Genomic DNA, 19,842 nt, shown 5'->3' with positions numbered 1-19,842 from the left:
TGGGAGTGTAGCCCGGAGGTAAAAGGGTTTCCAGGAACCCCAGTACCACCAAAAAAATAAATAAATAAATAAAGATTTCCTGCTATCTGTTATTGTCAGGCCATGAGATACATTGCCCTGATACCTCCCTTCTGAGAAGAACTTGTTTTCCAGGCTACAGAGAGTGTTGTAGGAGGAGGCCTGGGGCTGTCTGCCCTTCTAGGAGGGCCCTGGCTGCAGAAGTCAGCTTGTTCCAGGCCATGGCCTCCCTGGGATGTTTCAGTAACAACGGAGACTGTGGCCATTTGGGGACGCCAAAGGGGATGACTTCCCGTGGTGGTATTCTCTGAGGCTGGTGGGCCTGTACTGCAGTGGGACCTCTCCCTTAGCCTAGTCCAGCTTCCGCCTTTCCCTTCCACAGGTGCTGATCTCCAAAGCACACCCCAGTAAACACCCTGACCATGAGTCTCTACTTTAGTGTCTGTTTCCTGAAGATAAAGGCTGTGATACATATTATTTGAAAGAAGGTCAAGATAAAACTGACCCTACTCAATGTCAAGTGGGCTACCTTTGAAAACCTCCAAATTTAGGAGAAACAAACTCCTAAAAATTGGTTCAAAATTCTGGAAAAATTAAGACTTATGGTGAGAAGAAAGAATAAAACGATCCAGTGGACTTTCGTAGTATGCAATCTCAGAAAAATATTTTCTTTCCTTCACAACCAACTGTTTTGTTCTTCAGGTAACAATATTAACTGCTCTTGCACTATGATCTGATCGTCTTGACCTGTCCAATGGTTAGAAATTTATAGGCAGTCCCATAAGTTCATCATGCTTACTACTTGTAGAAATTAGCAAACTGTGAAGATTTAAAAAAATACAGTGCCAGCCAGGCGTAGTGGCGCACGCTTGTAATCCCAGCATTTGGGAGGCTGAGACAGGAGCATCACAGTTCGCGGACAGACCCAGGTACTACTTAGGCCCTGTACAACTCAGTGAGACCCTGTTTCAAAAAATAAAGAATAAAAAATGGGGTTGGGGATGTAGCTCAGATTTAGAATGCCCCTGGGTTCCATCCCCAGTACTGAAAAACAAAAAATACAATGCCTTTTAATGGTAATTAACAATATTATCTGTTAGAAAAAAATCACACTATGTGGTTGTTCACAAATCAATTAACATAAACATGGATTAAAGAGTAAAAGGTCTTAACTCAAAATAGCCAAAAACAGGTAATCCAAGTAGCAGTTTGGGGGTCGGTCCACACACCTGAGACTTCGGGAACGGGGCCGCATGGGTGTGTTTCTGCATCTGTTCTCAGCGGCGATGCTTTCCGTGGTACAGAAATGTTTTGATAGGAAGTGTAATTCATCTGGCGTTGGTTGGTATGGTAACTGATGCAGCTTCTCCTGGGAGGAACAGGATGACTGAAACAAACCAAAGTGAAGTTGTAAGATTATCTCCAAAAAAAATTCTGAAATGAATATGAGATCAAAGCCTAAAGCTGGGTGATACCACTCTGTTATACTATTTCCTTTTCATGTTATAATTACATTAACTGCAGCCTAATTGTATACTTTGATACTCTGAGCGGCCAATATACCTCTCTACCTCAATTCATTTGTCTGTAGAGGCAATTTCCCAAAAGATAGTTTCCTCTCTGGGCAAGTGAACTGCATAGACACTTCTCAAAAGGAGAAATACAATCAGCCAATGAATATATGAAAAACATTCAACAACATCAGCAATTAGGGAAATGCAAATCAAAATGACATTCTAACTCCAGTTAGAATGGCAGTAACTGAGAACATAAACAATAACAAATGCTGATGAGGATGCGGGTAAAGAGGAAGCTTACACACTGTTAGTAAGTTTGCAAATTAGTACAACCACCATGGAGATCAGTATGGAGGCACTTCAAAAAAAAAAAAAAAAATGGAACCACCATATGGCCCAGCTATACCACTTCTTGGTATCTTTCCAAAGAATTAAAGCTAGGAGACTACAGTGACACACATTTATAACAGCTCAGTTCACAGTAATCCAATTATAGAACCAACCCAGATGTCTGTCAACAGATGAATGGATAACAAAAATGTGGCATATACACACAATGGAATTCTACTCAGCTATAAAAAAGAACAAAATTATGTCAACTGCAGGAAAATGGATGGAACTAGAGGATAGGATGCTAAGTGAGATTAGCCAGTCTCAGAAAACCTAGGCTTATATGTTTTCTCTCCTATGTGGAAGCTAGAGAGAAAATAGGAAAAAATGAAGAATTTAAAGAATGCGGAAAGAAAATTGTAAAATAGTGGGAGGGGATGGGGGACGGAGCCAGCAAGGGGAAAACAAAGGACCAAGGAAGCAACCAGTTCAAGTTATACCATGGCAATATATGAAGGTATTGTTATCAATTTCACTAACATGTATGAGGAGAGAGGAGAGGGAAGCAGAGTGGGATATGAAAAGAAACACACCAAGGGCTATGTGTATGAATGTTTGTACTAGTTTTATGACATATAACTGCAATGTGCTGATAAAGCAATCGGGGTAATGCAAATCAAAACTGCACTGAGATTCCATCTAGCCCCAATCAGAATGGCAATCATCAAAAGTCAAAAAAACAAAAAATGTTGGCGAGGATGTGGAAATAGGAACTCTTCTACAATGTTGGTGAGAGTGCAAACTAATTCAGTCACTATGGAAATCAGTATGGATATTCCTTGGAAAACTGGGAATGGATCCACCATATTATCTGGCTAAACCATTACTGGGTATCTTTCCAAAGAAATTGAAACTGGAGAACTTAGGTAATACATGCATACCTGTGTTCATAGCAGAACAATTCACAATAGACAAACTATGAAACCAACCCAAGTGTCTTTCAATGGATGAATGGATTACAAAACTATGGGAAATAAACACAATGGAATTCTGCTCATCAATAAAGAAGAACAAAATGATATGTCATTTGCAAGAAGATGAAAGGACCTGGAGAATATTAGGTGAGATTGGCTGACCATAGAAAGTGAAGGGTTATATGCTTTCTATATTATGTGTAGAATAGGGAGTAATTGGGATACAAGAAGAACTCCAGATAATGGAGGAGAACCCTCAGTGGAGCCAAAGAGGAGATCTAAGGGTAGGGGAGGAGGAGGACTGAGGTTCATTAATGGAAATACCACCACTGACTATGTGTATACATGCGAATATACCAATGTCAGTCTTGACACTCTGCATTGGTAGGGAGGGAAATGGGGAGGTGGGGTGGGGGGGCACCAAGCACTGTGTGCATGTATATCATTGTCTACATGATTTACATTATGATGTGAATATAATGCACCAATAAAAGCACATAAAATATAAAAAAGAATGTGCTAATAAAAGTGCCTCCCGCCCGCTTGTGCGCTCGCTCGCGCGCGCTTGCTCTCTCTCTCTCTCTCTCTCTCTCTCTCTCTCTCTCTCCTCAGAAAATTAATAAATGAGTAGAACTCAGAACCACATCAAGGAAGCAACCAGTGCAGTGAGGCTAGGGTGGTCAGGAAGGTGGGCACACTGTGTCACAGAGACTGAGTACAGCAGCCTCAGTTCTACAGTGACTTTGAGGCAAACACAAATGATATGTGAGATCATAAGAAGGTGATGAGGCCTCCCTTAATAATGCGTGTCTTCCCATAATGCAATTGCCATCGATCTGTGCCACGGCTAAAGGAGAGCAAGAAGCTTCCTCAGTTAGACCACTGTTTAAAAATTTAGAATTAAATTGCTTTTTCTTTGGGTGGGGGTGCTGTGACTATCACTTTTTAAAATATTCAGTGGGGATAAGGGTTTTTTTAATCCCCTGCCTATAGCTAGTTGTTTCTTCTTCTGCTCCTCCTCCTCCATCATCATCATCATCATCATCTTCTTCTTCTTCTTCTTCATCATCATCATCATCATCATCATCATCATCATCATCATCATTTTGCACTACTAGAGACTGAACCCAGTGCCTCCTGCATGCTAGGTTTTTTTCTAACACTGAGATACACCCTCAGACCTTTTAGAAAATTTTGAGATGGGGACTTGTTAAATTGACCAGGTTGTCCTCAAACTTGGCAATCCTCTTGCCTCAACCTCCCAAGTAGCTAGATTACAGGCATGCATGCCATGTCTGGCTGTTTTGCTTTTAGAAAGTTGTCTATGAACACCTGGAATATGGAAAGGTAGAAAGAGTGAAAAGCTAAGTAGCACTGCTTTTAGTCAATTTAAGACACAGAAACTATTTGTTGTTTTTAGTTTTCATGAAAGGTAAATTCTACAAGGCATTTTTATTAAGGAGTTTAAAAAATTATTAAGTTGAGACATGATTAGAATATGCATATATTAGAAGATATCACTTATTTAAAAATGTCGATTTTAGCTGGATGTGGTGGTACATGCTTGTAATCCTAGTACTTGGGAGGCTGAGACAGGAGGATTGCAGTTCACAGACAGCCTCAGCTACTTGGTGAGGCTTTATGCAACTCAGTAAGATTTTGTTTCAAAATAAAGAATAAAAGAATAGGGATGATGTGTAGCTCAGAGGAATAATGTCCCTGGGTTCCATCCCAAGTGCTGAAAAAAATGTCAATTTTGATGGGCTTTTTGATTTTTTTTTTTTACAAAATCTGTCATTACATTAAGAGCACCCTTTGTAAATACTAAAATCCTACAATGCGGTAACACTAGAAAACAATGACTAGTGCTTTAAAATATCCCTATACTTTGAAATTGTAAAATGCCTTACTGAGTACATATTGAGATAAAGAGGATTTGTGCAATGTAATGAGATTATTTAATAAACTATAGAAATAAGAATACTACTAGAAAGAGGAGATAAAACTAAAGCTTTCTTCAGAATAGGCAAAGCCTTTAACACTTTCACTATGCAAAGAAGAAATAAAACATACAACCCAAGTCAATTCAAGAAATGAGAAAAAGAATAACAAAATCAATTCGAGCAGGAGAAAAGCGGTGGTGCTGATGGCATAGGCAGAGAAATAAGCAAATAGAAAGAAAAACATCGGTAAGAATCTATACATCGGGGAGCTGGGGATATAGTTCAGTGGTAGGGCATTCACCTAGTATAGCACACACCAAGCCCCAGGTTCAATCCCAGCACAACAATGATGAAATAGAAAACAAGAAAGAAACAATATATATATATATATATATATATATATGTCTCCAAGGTAAATCAATGTGTACATTCCTGTCTCCGAGGTTTCAAAACCCACAAACCCAGAAGTTTATTCCTAAAATCACAGTAATCTCTTTGAGTGGCAAAAGCTCCATTGAACTGATGGAATGTTATTTTAAAAATTATTTAATCCACTTAGTGTGAGTGTTGATTCAGGTTTCTATAGAAATATTAACATATTTGATTATGAGCTGCTGGCCCAGTTGCTGCTGGGCTATTATGTAGAGTACAAAGGTCAAGTTACCTTTCTGAAAGTGAAAATTAATTCCCAAACATACCAGGCTTAAGAGTGTTACATAAGTCATAACTGCCTTTTATTTGCATGAGGACATCACCAGATGACTTCCCAGAGGAAGAGAAGCAGGAGAAAGGGTTGGGTAGAAAAGGCCTTCACTGGTATCTTTAACATTCTATTTATTAAACAAAATCAAAATCTGCATTCAAATTAGCTATATCAAGTGTAAAAAATCAATGCTAAAACATCTGTTAAATCTAAGAAAAATGTTGTGTTGTATCACATACAGTACTAGGTAACTCCGTAAGGAATGTGGCCATGTTTAGTGACCGAGGCTAAGATACTCTGAATGACGCTTAGTGTGAGTGTTGTGATCCGGACAGTATTAGAAAACTAGGAGGCTGGGAGCTTCTCTGAGGACAAAGCCCTTTTTGTGGAAGCAAGGTGGCACTGGGGACAATCCCAGGTCAGGATGATTCCAGTGATAACTAAATGAGGCCCCAAAGTGAGTCTTGTACAAAAGAGAAGTACAGGTCCATTTTCAGTGGAGTGGGCATAGGGGAGAACTTGCAAAGCCACTGATGAGAGCTGTCAAGGTGACAGGGGATGGGAATGTTGTCCCCAAGCCTCATGCCATTTTTGCTTTTTCTTTTTGAAATGGGGTCTTGCTCTGTTGTCCAGGCTGACCTTAAACTTTTGAAGTCAAGGAGTCCTCCTGCCTCAGGCTTGCAAGTTGCTGGGACTAAGGGAGGTGCCACAGTTCCTGGCTTTCATACACTTATTGAAATGACACCTCTCTATTGGTCAAAATATTCGTGAAATATCACTTTTAGAAAGGTTTCAAGAATTAATTTGGAAGTTTTCCAATAAACTAAGTCTCATTGCCTCGTGTTTCCCTAAGCACGGTGCCACTGAGTCTCATTTCCCAACTAGTTTGCATATGATTTTGAGTATAACGCAAATCAACTCCACTTTCAAAGAATGAAGATTTACACAGAAAATTGCTGTTAGTTCTCAAGGCAATTAGAGTTCCAAATACATGTTCTGAGTAATGATATCATCCAGACAGGCATTTAGTCTCTCAAGACAATCATTTTGCAAAGAACTGTACACATATGCAAGCATAGCTTTCTACTTGTTATTTATTAAAAGTAATATAATTTTATAATCATATATCATATTTATGGATATTTATATTCTTATTTTCATTCTTTTTCTCAGTAGAAAATAATTTATCTGGTAGGAAATACATGAAAGAATGTCTTCCTACTGCTGCAATTCCATATGACTTATTTCAAAATAAAAAATTATGATGTGAATATTATCTTGGAAAAGTTCCGCAAATTAATATTAACTGCAAAATTTGACACTAAAAGAAGCTGCAATACTAAATATTTTCTGGTGGGACTGATTAACTTCTTAAGACCAAATCTTTCCAATTTCAGAACATAGCAATTTTAACATTGGACAATTTTGCAGTTTCCATAATATCTAAAGAATACAGATATGATAATGTTTACTTTTCAGCATAAGCAGTTACAGAGTTCAGCTGATAACACAACTATTTGTAAAATTTAAACTGTATTTCATGAGTGCTTATAGTTTTATCTGGGTATAGTCTATGTTTTCCTTTTAAAATAACTAAAGTACATTAAGTGACTAATAGCTAATGAGACATCTAAAAATGACTAAGACTGGACTTAGGAAAGAAACATTGCAGCTAATAGGCCATTTTGCACTAATTTTGCTCTAATATTTAAAGAACAACAACGAAGAAACTAAGGAAGACAAGAAGTAACTTTTCTAGTGTTCATGTCACTGTTAACAACCAATAAGGAGAAAATAGAGAACTCTTTTGTATGTGTAAAAGCCCCTGCATTCCACAAATTACATAGTTCCTTAAGTCTTTGGGCAAAAAAAAAAGAAAAGAAAAAGAAAAAAAAAGAAGCAATTTGGGGAACTAAAATTTCGTTTTGAAGCTAGAAAAAGAAATATTAAGATCAACAATCATATACTGCTTTCTTTAATAAAATAAGCATGAAGAAAAGGTATTAGAAACACAGGGTATATGCGTTTGGCATCTTCTTTAGGAAAACGTGCAAGTTAGGGACAGCAGCAACTCCTCAATGGCTGATGGCCACCTTAGGCTTATTAATTGCAATGTATTTAAATTTAAAACTGCCATGTAAATTTCTTAAAAATAGCTAAGAGATCACTTACTGAACTCATATTAATAAAACAAAGGGGTTGGGAAAGAGCCCTCAAGTTTCCGATCCATAAAACAAGGGAAACAGCAGCAACTACATCTTACGGTGTGCTGCCAGGACTAAATGAAGCATACCTCATAATAAATAGCTGTAAAAACATTATTCTTAAAGTTATTTAAACCCAGTGGAGTCCAATTCTATATATCTCGTCCTTGCTTTATAAATTCATTTTTTAGATGGTGTATGATTTGTCAAAGACAGAGAGAGATCCTTCACTCTGTCCTATTTTTCTTACAAAAGAGAGAATTCTGCAGCCAACTATAAAAGCTGACTGAAAGCAAAGCAAGGTGATACAGTTGAAATAAAAGAATTTGGAATCAGTAAACACGAATTGAAATTTTGAGTAGGGGGAGGATTAAATGAGAGTGTACAAGAAAGCCACAGAAGAAAGAGTGAAGTACTCTATTTATTTGTAACTTAGCTCTTATTAAAGACCCAGGGACACAAGCATGGTGGTACACGTCTGTAATGTACCACTGCACTGGGAGGCTGAGACAGGAGGATTGCAGGTTTAAGGCCAACATATGCTAAATTAGTAAGATCCTGTTTCAAAATAAAAAGGACTGGGGGTATAGCTCACCTGTCTGATCCCCTAGGTGCAATACACAGGAACACACACACACACACACACACACACACACACACACACGACATCCAAAGACCTGGGGAAAGACAGCTCATACAACTTTTTTTTTTGCAGGTCTGGGGATGGAACCTGGGAGCATTTGACCTCCGAGCTATACCCCCTGCCCTAGTTTTTTTCTTTTTTTTCTTTAATTTGAAACTGGGTCTCACTAAGTTGCGGAGGGCCTCACTAAGTAGCTGAGGCTGTCCGCGAATCACGATCCTCCGGTCTCAGCCTCCCAAAAGCTGGGATTACGAGCAGACAGCTCATACAACTTTAAAAATTACTTTTTTCTTTTTTTGGTAAACCGATTTCAGCATTCATTTTCACACTGTGGTTTCCCATGTTTTCAACATCTATGTGTGATGGGACCAATAACCAACGGCGGTTACTGTCAGAATAACCAAGGACACTGTCACTATTATTTAGTGACAATTTTATCCGGTGATGCCATTCAAGATTTTCACTAATGTGAAGCTGATGTGGCACAGAAAACAACTCCAAGACTGTTAGGATGTCTCTCAAAAATGATCTCCATGCACAACACACACACACCTACCAAAACAAAATAGAAACGTGAACAGGAAAATAAATAACTTCTGTTCAATAAAATACTATGAGAAGGTAATATTTTATAACCCAGTGGGTTTTAGCGATGCAGTTTTAGTGGTGCTCCAAAAACCCACCTGCGATGACACGGGGGGATCTGGAAATACATAAGGCAGCGGTGATAGGAATGAGTGTTTATCTATTTAACTGTAATGTCTTGTCGATTCAAGAGTTATTGAGTGGCGGGATCTATGTGCTTAGCACAATGCTGTGGGCGATGGAAACACAACAGATGGATATCCATAAATCAGAAACTGTAGATCTTGACACAATGAGGAAGGAAATCAATCAGAAGGGGCTCTGCAGTCACAGGTCCACATTCCTGGCTGGCACAAGAGCATCCAGGCCACCTCATTAGGTATTTATTGAACACCTATGACCTGCTGGACCTTTCTAAATGACCACCTGGTTTCTAAATCCCTGCGGATACAGTTACCCCACAAAGTCACTAACTTAAACTCAGAAAGCATGTATCTAATCTACCGAACGGTGGCCAGTAATTGCCAGGCCTCTTGTTGAAATGTTATAGTCCAGGGTAAGAGTGTTCTAATCCTCTCTCTCATTCCCAGGGCTCCCTCTAGTCTCTTTATTTATTTTAACCTTTGCCGAAGTTCTTTTCCTCTTTCCTTTAAAGTTCTTACCTAGAAGGCATGGACAAATTTAAGACTTTTCTTTTTGTTGATGATGTTCTTTGAAGGAGAGAGAAAACAAAACAAACCTCTATCTAAAGCAAAACAGGAAAAAAGACCAGGTCCATCAAAGTTTGAGGGTACTTTTAGATTAATATCATCAGCACAGAGCCAAAGCAATAAAACCAGGTTGTATTTTCCTCCCAAACTACACAAAATCATATTAAAATTGAAGTTCCCAGTGTCCTCTAGACTTGTGATGCTGGGCCTTACGCAGTCTATGTGCCGCAGTTTAGAAGCCTGCGGCAGAGGTATGTCCTTCTCTGTCTCTCAGGCAATCATTTGATACGGAACCTATTCAGAGTGGCAGACGTGTGGAATTTATCTTCACCTTCCTACCAGGAAACACCCAGAGAAAACACTGTTCGCTTATTAGCTCTGCGGTTGTGAGGGAGTGAAAAAATCCAGGCACTTACAGAGACGGTAGAACTGGGTGTGTTTGTCCCATAACCAGAGGAGGGGAGAGAAGCCAGAGACCAGCGGCGTCCATCAGACCTGCGGAGAAAGGGAGTTTAAGTTGAGCCACACTGGAGCAGGACTATGTGGGGACCTAGTCACATGAATGACACAGACACAGTCCATGAGGATGTGGAGATGCTCACCAGGGTCAGGGTAAACAAACATTATACAGCAGGTTGACTTTTATTTAAATTGAATCAATACACCCAAACAAGTAGAAAGTGAATGAGTTGATCCATAGTATTGATCGCTCGCTAACACACTTTGACAAAATGAATACCAGGGATAATTACAATGATCAGACTCAGCAGATTCAAATGAACACAAACAGAAAGGGAGGAGGGGAAACACTGTCATCTGGGAACTAATGACCAGGGCCAATGATCTTTACAAGGGCCTGGATCCCAGCATGGTGCAAGGGCCCGTGGCGCTGTGCAATGCGTCCTCAACACTTCCCCGCTCGGTGTTGCCAAGGGAACAGCTCAGCCTGTCACACCCAGGGCGAGCGGGGGCAGTGGGCTCACAGCTGGTTCAAGCTTTAAGAGACAAATAACCACTAAGGAGGTGACTGGCATTAAGCAGAGAGCCTCTGCAGGGTTACTGCCTTGCGATGTGACCTGGCTTCCTTAACTGTCTGCTTTCCTCCAGAGCTCTGGAGCACGCAGCCCAGCTCTGGCCAGTGATGGAGGGGAGGCGTTTCTCCAGTTGCAACAGCACCTGACACAGAGTAAAGTCCTCTGCTCCAGCCTGAGAGGTGGCACTATCAGGAACCTTGAGGAGAGGAGTTTTTATCTTCCGTTGGTGATAGGGTGGTAGCTTCTGAGCTGACTTTAGTTATGAATTAGGGTCACTTGTGCACCTGAGATGAGTTAATTGGACAGTACAGATGATACTACTGCTGGGACAAGGGGCACAAGAAAGCAAATTTCCTGCAACCTCTGCCATTACAGAGCTGCTACTTCACTGGCAATTTCAAATAAGACTGTGCCTTAAAAATTATAAGACATTGTAACAACGAATAGCATGCACCCATGCCAAGGGGCAAAACAGGCAAAAATGCACACTATGAAGGAAAATATTGCATTCTTAAATGTAGTATTATATATTGACTTTTGGTAATTCATGATTATATTAATTTGCTAACAGTGAGAGACAGAATGAACAAAATTTACCAGCAACATTATTGCAGTAAGTAGAAGGGAATTCAACAGCATTAGACTTGATTTGAGAAACCACAATTAGATGTTCATGTAAAAAGAAAAAAAAACCTGACATCGTAACATGATATTCAAGAAAAAGTATTACCATAGACTACCATGGATGTTTTCTCCAATAAATGCAAATGGTCCACAAAGACAATTATGGTGAAAATCAAGTGGACAAATCACAGAACTACTACAATGTTAAGATTTTAGTAAAATTTACCTGTCATTTCTGTGATCATGATTGGAGTACAATTGAATCAAGTATGTTTAGAAAAAGAAGCAAAACATTTATAAATATACCAGATAAAAGGAAATGGGAAAACTAAGTTATATGTTGTTTAAAACATTATAAACAATAGAAAATACTAAAGAATTCAGAAGAAAATATTATAACAATGTTTATAGTGATTTTCATCTATCAGTTTAATGGGCATGGGTTAATACTATCTTATTTGACTACTTTTTAAAGTCTTTAAAATCCATGCCTTTATAAACACAATTTAGAAAAGGATATGATTTTAAAATAATTATTCAGTCCATTTAATAGCAATTATCAGGAACTAGTCTCTGGAAAGGGTGAGGGACACAATTTCTCCTACCATGATTTTGTTTTGTGATTCATTAACTCTCCTTTCCCTCAGGTATCAAGGAACACATTTCAGATGGATGAACAATTCCAAGAGGGGACATGTTCTTATTAGTTCTGAAGCATAAATTACATTTGCTTAGTCCAGAAAACACACAACTAGAAAGATGTTTAAACAAGAATGTGCTCAGGACTCTGTATAGCCATCAACCAGAAATAATTTATGTCTCATAAAGTTCCCTGAGTTGTCCGTGTCTATTTACTCAAATGGAGCAAAAGGACCATTGCATTTTCATTACCATGACAACCACACACCAGAAGTTACTGTATATGCTGTATGCAGTACTTAAGCGAGAACATGCCTTTTTTTTTTTTTTTAAAGAAAGCTAGCTATCACACAAATGCAATTTGGATCCTACTAACAATGTTGTCTTTTCTTTGCAGTGGCCACCAATAAAACACTATAGGAAGACAAGACTAGGTCCCTGCCAAAGCAACAGACTTCTTTGAAGTCCACTGGGTGGGAATCTCAATATTATATTACGTGAAAATATAAGAAAGGCAAACACAGGACACAAAGAGATTGGCAAAGAACACCGTTTCAACATTACTCACAAATTTTTATATTAATACGTTGCACAACAAAGAAAGAATGGAAAGCTCTGATTATTAACCTGGCTATTTAAACTGTATGAAGAGGAAATAGATTTCTTTATTTGCTTCATTGTTATAGTCACCTAGGGTGATACACTGTACATTCGAGAGTTGATGTTGGAACAAACTGAACTACACCAGTGTAAAGTAGTGAACTAAAATCTATTCCAGAAAAAACTGTAAAAGAGTAACTAGGAACTGGGTATGTTAGTCCACGCCTGTAATCCCAGTACTTGGGAGGCTAAGACAAGAAGATCATAGGTTCCAGGCCAGCCTTAGCAACCTAGCAAGACCCTCAGAGACTTAGTGAGACCCGGTATTAAAATAAAATAAAACAGGGCTGAGGGTCTATCTTAGAGGTAGAATGGCCCTGGGTTCAACTCAGTACCAGAAAATAAAAAGATAAGAAGAGTAACTAGAAAATTTCTCTGGCCACTATTGCTCTGATGATCTGAACTTGACAGAAAAATTGGCTCTAGTAAATTGCTTGTGGAAATATATTCTGAGAGCCAACCTGACAAAGAACAGCTAGGCAACTAGGAGAGACTCATGACATTTATTCAAGGGACTAGATTTCTTGTGAAAGCAATTTATAACAGGGAAGCCTCCCCAACTTCTATAAGAGGCAGGGCACGATTATCCCCATCCTACTACCATAGGGAAAAGTGTGAGGCAACTCCACCACATTTATAACCCATAGATGGGTTATAAATCAGTGCAGGATGACTCGCCCTCATCCAAAGTCCTGGGGAGTAGTAATGTTTCAGATTTCAGTAAATGGTGTCTTTTGAAATGTTCACATAAATTTGACCTTTGAGCGTCCCTACTCCTAAAGTTTAACATTCTTTATCATCATGTTGCTGCTAAAAAGGTTTCAAAAAAACCCAAAAAGTTTTCAGATTCTGGAGCATTCTGGATATTTCTTAGATTAGGGATGCTCAACCTGCACTGCAACTAGCAATGTGAAAATGTGTCCTTGCTCCAAACAAAATCTGTGTCATTTTTCCTCCTTTTCACTGAATACTTAAAACTTAGATGTGAAAGAGTAAGTGGGAACTTTACTCTTGAGTCAGTGTTAGGAAATATGGAAAGCAAGTGTGAATCATCATACTTTACAATCTGTAACTGGACTTTTACATTTCAGGGAGAGTCTGCCAGGAGAGTATCATCACCTGGTACAAATAAGGTCAGAAAAGGCCAATAAACTTGACCTTGATTTCTTCATCCAAGAATAATTCAGAACAGAGCACCATTTCCTCTCCTGGACTAATGAAATATGAGAGTCTAAACGTGGCATGACTTTTTGAAGGCTCAGAAAGGAAGTCAATGGAGACCCTGGGTAGTATCTCCATGTTTCCAATGAAAATCAACTTGAAAGTTGAAGAGACTCCCAGATATTAAACAGAAAATGCCAATTTGAATTTTCATAAGAAACACGGGGTTCTGTTTACTGGACTAGGAGTTTAAGAACACGATCGCTCATGCCCTAATCTAAATTAATGCTTTTTGAAAAGTGTGGAGGAGTTCCAGCTGGAAGTTCCTGCAAGATGAACTACAGGTCTCCTGTGATAATCTTCCGTCATGGTTTATGGTTTATTTGTCAAAAATAACATGCTTGGTGGTTTGTGTATGTTTCTTATAGCACAGATACCAGATTCATCTGTCCTTCAGTCACCCACTTAATTATTAGGTGCTCTTCATTTTTATAAATCTGGCAGGATTAAGAGGCTATGATTTTTGTCCCATTTTAATGCATGTTGTAATGAGACTTGCATTTTTCTTATTACTCAAGGTAATTAAATGCACTCCTATTTCTTTTAGAGATGTGTGTCAAAGGCTCTGGTGGGTACTTATTTGTTGATTTTTATAGGATTTTCCCTCCCACTGGAAATAGTAGTACTATCATGAATTAACATTTGATGGACACACAGACTTCCTGGACCAGTTAGTTTTCACATTTTCTTTGCAGTATTTAAAATGAGAGCTAAAGGACAGAAGTTAACATTTGGAGAAGATCAAGGTGGGAGCCTCCATAAGCATGTTGGAGGTGGTGTCTTCTTTATTATTATTACTATTTTTAGATGGAATCTCCTTAACACACCCAGGCTGGCCTTGAACTCACACTTCTCCTACCTCATCCTCTTGAGTCACTGGGATTATAGGTGTGTGCCACCTTGCCCAGCTGAGACGATGCCTTCATCACTCTTATAACCTCCTCACAGTGGGATGCATATAGACATTTAACGTATGATGAGAAGTTACTAAAATAATGAAGGAACAAAGATTTCTTCTTGCCTTGAGGCTCGTAATGTAATCATAACTATACAGCATTCTGAAAATGTTGTAAACCATCCCTTTCCCTGAATTTTGTAATATAAAGTGCATCACAAGCTGACAAGCCACAGTGAACACACTGCACTTTTTGATGGTGAGCAACGTATGTAAGAACATACATATGTATTCCGAACTTATCTATGTGTTCTTATTAGGTGCTACTTTAATCCAGCTCATGATGTACTTAGGTCTCTGAGGAAAACTTAGCAAATATCTAGGACAGTCAGACAACAAGCCAAATTTATCCGGAACATTCAGAGACCAGACTGAAGGGACCTGTGGCTTGTTTGATGTTTTTTTCTGGGTGGAAAAGGACACAGTCGCATGAGAGTGGTGAGGGTAAAGGTGGGGTTTTGGCCCTGATGGGGTGAAGTACACTGATGGCACACACAGCACCCAGAAGAGAGGGCTGGGTCCACCCCCTGGCTCGGCAAAAAACATCCCTGAAAAAGCTGGATTTTAGATCCTTCTGAGCAACACAGCCCCTTGACTCAGTGCTCCAGAAAGGAGACATATCTCTGTAACATTTTGTGCCTTATTCCAAATACGACAGAGAAAGCACAAAACATTCTGTAGTCCAAGTGTGTTTTTTTTTTTTTTTTCGGTCAGGGGGATCACTGCATCACTGGCTTTGATGCCAGTGGTCTAAGGGGCATCTCGAGTTTATACCTCCCGATCCCAAGAAAGGCGTTTTTAGGATAAATATTTCAACAACAAATTGCATCAGGACACAGATAAATTGACCCTGTATAAGCTCAGATAATTCAGTAAAGATCTGTTGAGCAATGGCCATGCACAAGGCCTGAACTAGGGATGAGAGAAAAACTGAAGAGATCATTTATAGCCTTCAGTTGGGGGGGGGGCAACCATTTGGTGAAGAACCAAGAGATATCCTATAACTCTACCATCAGGTGGAAATCATTGATAAAATTGCTAAAGCAGGTGTGTCACTCCCCAGTCCTTCTGAGAAGGCCTTGACTGAAATTAACAGGACCTCAAAGAAAGAAGGCGGGGAGAGGGGAAGGAGGAGGCAGAGGCAGGGGCAGGGAAATGGGATTCTCTATATAACGCTCTTACTCCACCCATGAGAAGTCCTTACCTTCGGGCAAATGAAAAATGGGCTGAGGCACTGGGGGAGAAATTTCTTGGACTATCTTGAGGGCTGTTTCCTGTACAGAGAAAAAGAGAAAAAACATTTACATGATTTTGTTTTTGTACTGATAACAACATCTAGAATCTTCTGCATCTCAGTAATAATTTTTTTTTACATTTCTGCAAAGTGTCCTATTTCCTTATAATGTTTTAGTTTTACCTGGAGCGGGGCTTGGGGAGAGGGGTTCCTGAGTGTCCAAGTGTGCAAGATACAGGAATACACACATTCACCTCTATCACCAGCCTGCAGTCCGCCGTATATTTAATAATATAAGGATTCTATGCTGTATATTTAATAATCTAAGAATTCTAGTCCTACAGAAGAGTGACATATAAATGTCTTGGTTGTGATCTGCCACATGTTACCATTTCAAAGAGCAGGACAGATGGGTAAGAACATGCCTCAGGTGAGGGGTACACTTTATTTGGGAAAAAAAAACATCTTTAGTAAAAAAAAAAAATCTGAGTTGTCAAAAATAAATACTCATGCTCCCAAGTACACATTTTAAAGGTGGATGTGTCAGCGCTGGTGATAAAATTCTAGGAAGAACCCAGTGGCTTAGATTTATTTCTAAAACCACCCGTATCCATCCTGGCATCTCTGGAGGAGCCCAGCAGGATTATCTCTTGTCAATATTTCCTTCAACAATCTCTCTGCTCCTGAACAGCTGGACTATGACTAGTCGGGCGGCCTCAAAAAGTCACAGCCACGCGGAGACGGGCAGCGTGTGCCTCTCCAAGTCATTCGGAGGTGCGGCGAGTGCTGATTGCTCACTGGGAGGAGGGCAGCTCCTCCGGGGCTTGTTACTTTCTACATTAGCCCAACTCAGCCGGCTGCTGATCATTGAGAAGGCTTGGCAGGCAGCTGGCGGGGGCAAGTTCAGGACACTCCAGACCACCCTGCTTCTCTATGCATGTTTAATTAGATTGGTAGAACTGACTGAGGACCGCAAGGGACAGTAGCTGGTTTCAGGAAGGAGGTGAGGAAGGGCTGTAAAGTAATTCTGTGCATTCTTGAAAAGTGGAAAATGAATCAGGAAGCTGTGTTCCATGTCTAACAGCAAGCCCAAGCACCACATCCCTGGTTGTTTAGTGGAAGTGACCACTGCAATTAGGTATAAGGAATACAAGACTTCACATTCAAGTCAGGACCTGGCTGTAAAGGTAAACAATTTATTATCAGTGCACAGAAACAATAGACTAGCACATTAAGGAGGAGAAGTTTAGTGTTACCTCGAGGACTTCTAGAGTGGCTACATCGCTACAGAAATTTTTCAATTAACTTAAGGTTGCAAATTTTACAGCGATGTCTTCAACAGATGCCATTAACTTTATGACAGACACCACAATCAAAGCTATTCAACAGGGAAGCGCTGAAGAGCCCATTTCTTTATGGATAGAGACATTTTCCCCCTGCTGCCATGAAATTTATCATGCCTTTGCATCTGGTGTTCCTTGAGCCCCCAGAGAAATGGGTTTTGCTTTTGCTGTCTATTAATCCAGGATTCACTTTGTCCATCTATCTACACTGCTGAACTAAGTTATTCTGGCTTCTCTTAAAAGCATTCATTTTTCCACCCCTAATTTAACTTGTATATTACTCTCTAAGTTCCATAAAAGATTTCAATAATTTCAAGAGGGTTAAAATGTTGTTTTCTATACAGAAAAATATAATTTGAGATTCTGGTTTTTACATGGGAAAAATATGCACTTTGCTCACACACCATACAGAGCTGATTGCCAGTAAATTCTTAGGAGTAACAACTGCTTCTTTGAAACCAAGACCTTATGGTAACAGTCCTGCTACCTTATTCACTTAAGACCAAAGAAACCTGGCTGCAGATTCATAGATTTGCTGTAAAGAAAACTCTATCTGGAGCTTCAAATTCGATCAACCGGAACAATCAGAGAGAATTCAGTGTATTTTTACAAACATGGAAACAGAAGAAAGAATTAACCTAAAATCCTTTGAGGATGGATGGGGATAAATATGGACAAAGAGGCAGCCTCACCCTCAGCCCTATTTTATCTGTATTTGGAAACAGGGTATCACTAAGTTGCTGAGGCTGGCATTAAACCTGCGGTCCTCACCTTAGCCTCCCATCTTGGGCTGCCTTCTCACGTACATCCATGAGATGTTTCCCTCTCATCTACCACACTGCTATAGAACCAAACCGAAATTCCCATATCTTCAATCTCAAGACCATAGAAACATGTGTGCTATCTTAATAATCACAGATCTTTCTTCATGTAGGATTAAAAAACAAAGCTGAAGTGTAAATATACATAACTTGCAGGTATAGTCATGTGTTGCTTAAGGGCTAGAAATGTTCTGAAATGTGTTGCTAGGCAATTTCATTACTGTATGAACATCACGAAGTATACTTAATCAAGGATGGCAACCACATCGCCAGGTGACATAATCCCACAGGACCACCATTTGTATTGTGTGTATATATGGTCTGCGGATGTTTCAGTAATAGAGCCAACAGGATTTGCTGAGAAAAATATTGGGATAGATTGGAATAAAGGGAGAACACTGTAATGTGGTGTATGAGTACACATCTATCATCATTAAGGTCCTTTTGTGTCATGGAATATTAGCAAAGAGGCACAAGAGTGATATGGGCTAGAGTACCTAATAATTTCTGAAAGATAAGAAACTATAGCTCAATCTGAGGGCAGTTCAGCAAGCTTTAGGTGAAGGGAGAAATAGAAGGGGACTTCCAGGAAGTCACAACAAACGGGAGGGTGATAGAAGACACAGGCTTCCTGGATGGGGGGTTTCCAACTGGTCGAGCCAAAGAGCTATGAACTACGTTTAAGGCACTTACTTGTGGGAAGCCTTTAGACATGTTTGGTATTAACCTGGCATGAATGTACTTGTTATACTTGTGGACAGAGGAGTATCAGAGGAGGAGGGCCTGATTAGGACATTAAGGCCAAGGGAAAGAATATTCTGGTGGGCAATCCAAGCCTAACTGATGATGAATTAGAGCTAAGTGATAAAAAATGCAAATACTAAAAGCGATTGACATCTCCAACGTGGGCTGAGAGAAAGCAGAAGTGGGGTTGTGGTGGTAAGAGGGAAAGTGGAAATGAGAATTCTGAAGCTGTTTGCGTCAGGTTTTATGGAAAATTAAATTTTTCTTAGGGAGAAATTGTAAGACTAGCAGATAAGACAAACAGAAATCAATCTTTGATGTCTTTGTTCTATCTGAAATAAAAATTGATTTCTACTTGGTCTCTGAAGATTTAGCGACACTGTTTGCTTGTCCAGTGATCAAAATGCTGCTAATTCGAACAGATCAAATCATAAAGCACGCTGTATGTATCTTAACTCAGCGCCGACGACCTTACTGCTGCACGCAGGCGCAGACAGCGTCTCCCCAAACAAGAGAGTAAGACGGATTGAAACCGGAGTCCTATACATGACCTTCACTACTCACAGTGCTGCTCTCTGAATTCATCCACCCATCTGCAAAGCAATACCTGAGAGACTCTCAAATGAAAACTGGTGCCAGTTAATTCTCTGCCCATATGCGCAGCACTTGCTTATAACTCAAATCCTGCTGCTCCAGGGATTTGCTGGCTCTCGGATGTTTGAGTGCTAGGATACTTATAGACTGCTGGTATCACCGTCGATGTTTCTGACCAGTAAAGGAAGCCTTAGTGGTGGTCAGGCATTACCTAGTTAATTAACTCCCTGATCCCCAGGAGGTGGTGGCAGGGCTAACATACCAGCAGTGTATCAGAACCATACTTTACCTAAAGGCACTTCACAGGGTGCCTCATTTTAGAGGCAGTTATTGTTAAGAAAGTGAT

General features: G+C 39.7%; 1 protein-coding gene across 8 annotated transcripts in view; it reads right to left on the bottom strand.

Moving 5' to 3' along the window:
• The window catches only part of MAST4 (microtubule associated serine/threonine kinase family member 4), a gene marked incomplete at both ends in the record, with an annotated part of 610,384 nt that overhangs the window by 66,565 nt on the left and 523,977 nt on the right, over positions 1-19,842 (bottom strand). For all 8 annotated transcript variants that reach the window (XM_080702972.1, XM_080702973.1, XM_080702974.1 and 5 more), the window contains 3 exons: positions 1,248-1,405; positions 10,044-10,122; positions 15,965-16,034. In XM_080702972.1, coding sequence (XP_080559098.1) covers positions 1,248-1,405; positions 10,044-10,122; positions 15,965-16,034 — 307 coding nt within the window. The remainder of the gene's footprint in view (positions 1-1,247; positions 1,406-10,043; positions 10,123-15,964; positions 16,035-19,842) is intronic.

This window comes from Muscardinus avellanarius (genome assembly GCF_963383645.1).
Source record: "Muscardinus avellanarius genome assembly, chromosome: 1".
Taxonomy (NCBI): Eukaryota; Metazoa; Chordata; class Mammalia; order Rodentia; family Gliridae; genus Muscardinus; species Muscardinus avellanarius.
Note: the sequence above shows the minus strand (reverse complement) of the source record. Positions and strands in the feature narration are given on the sequence as shown.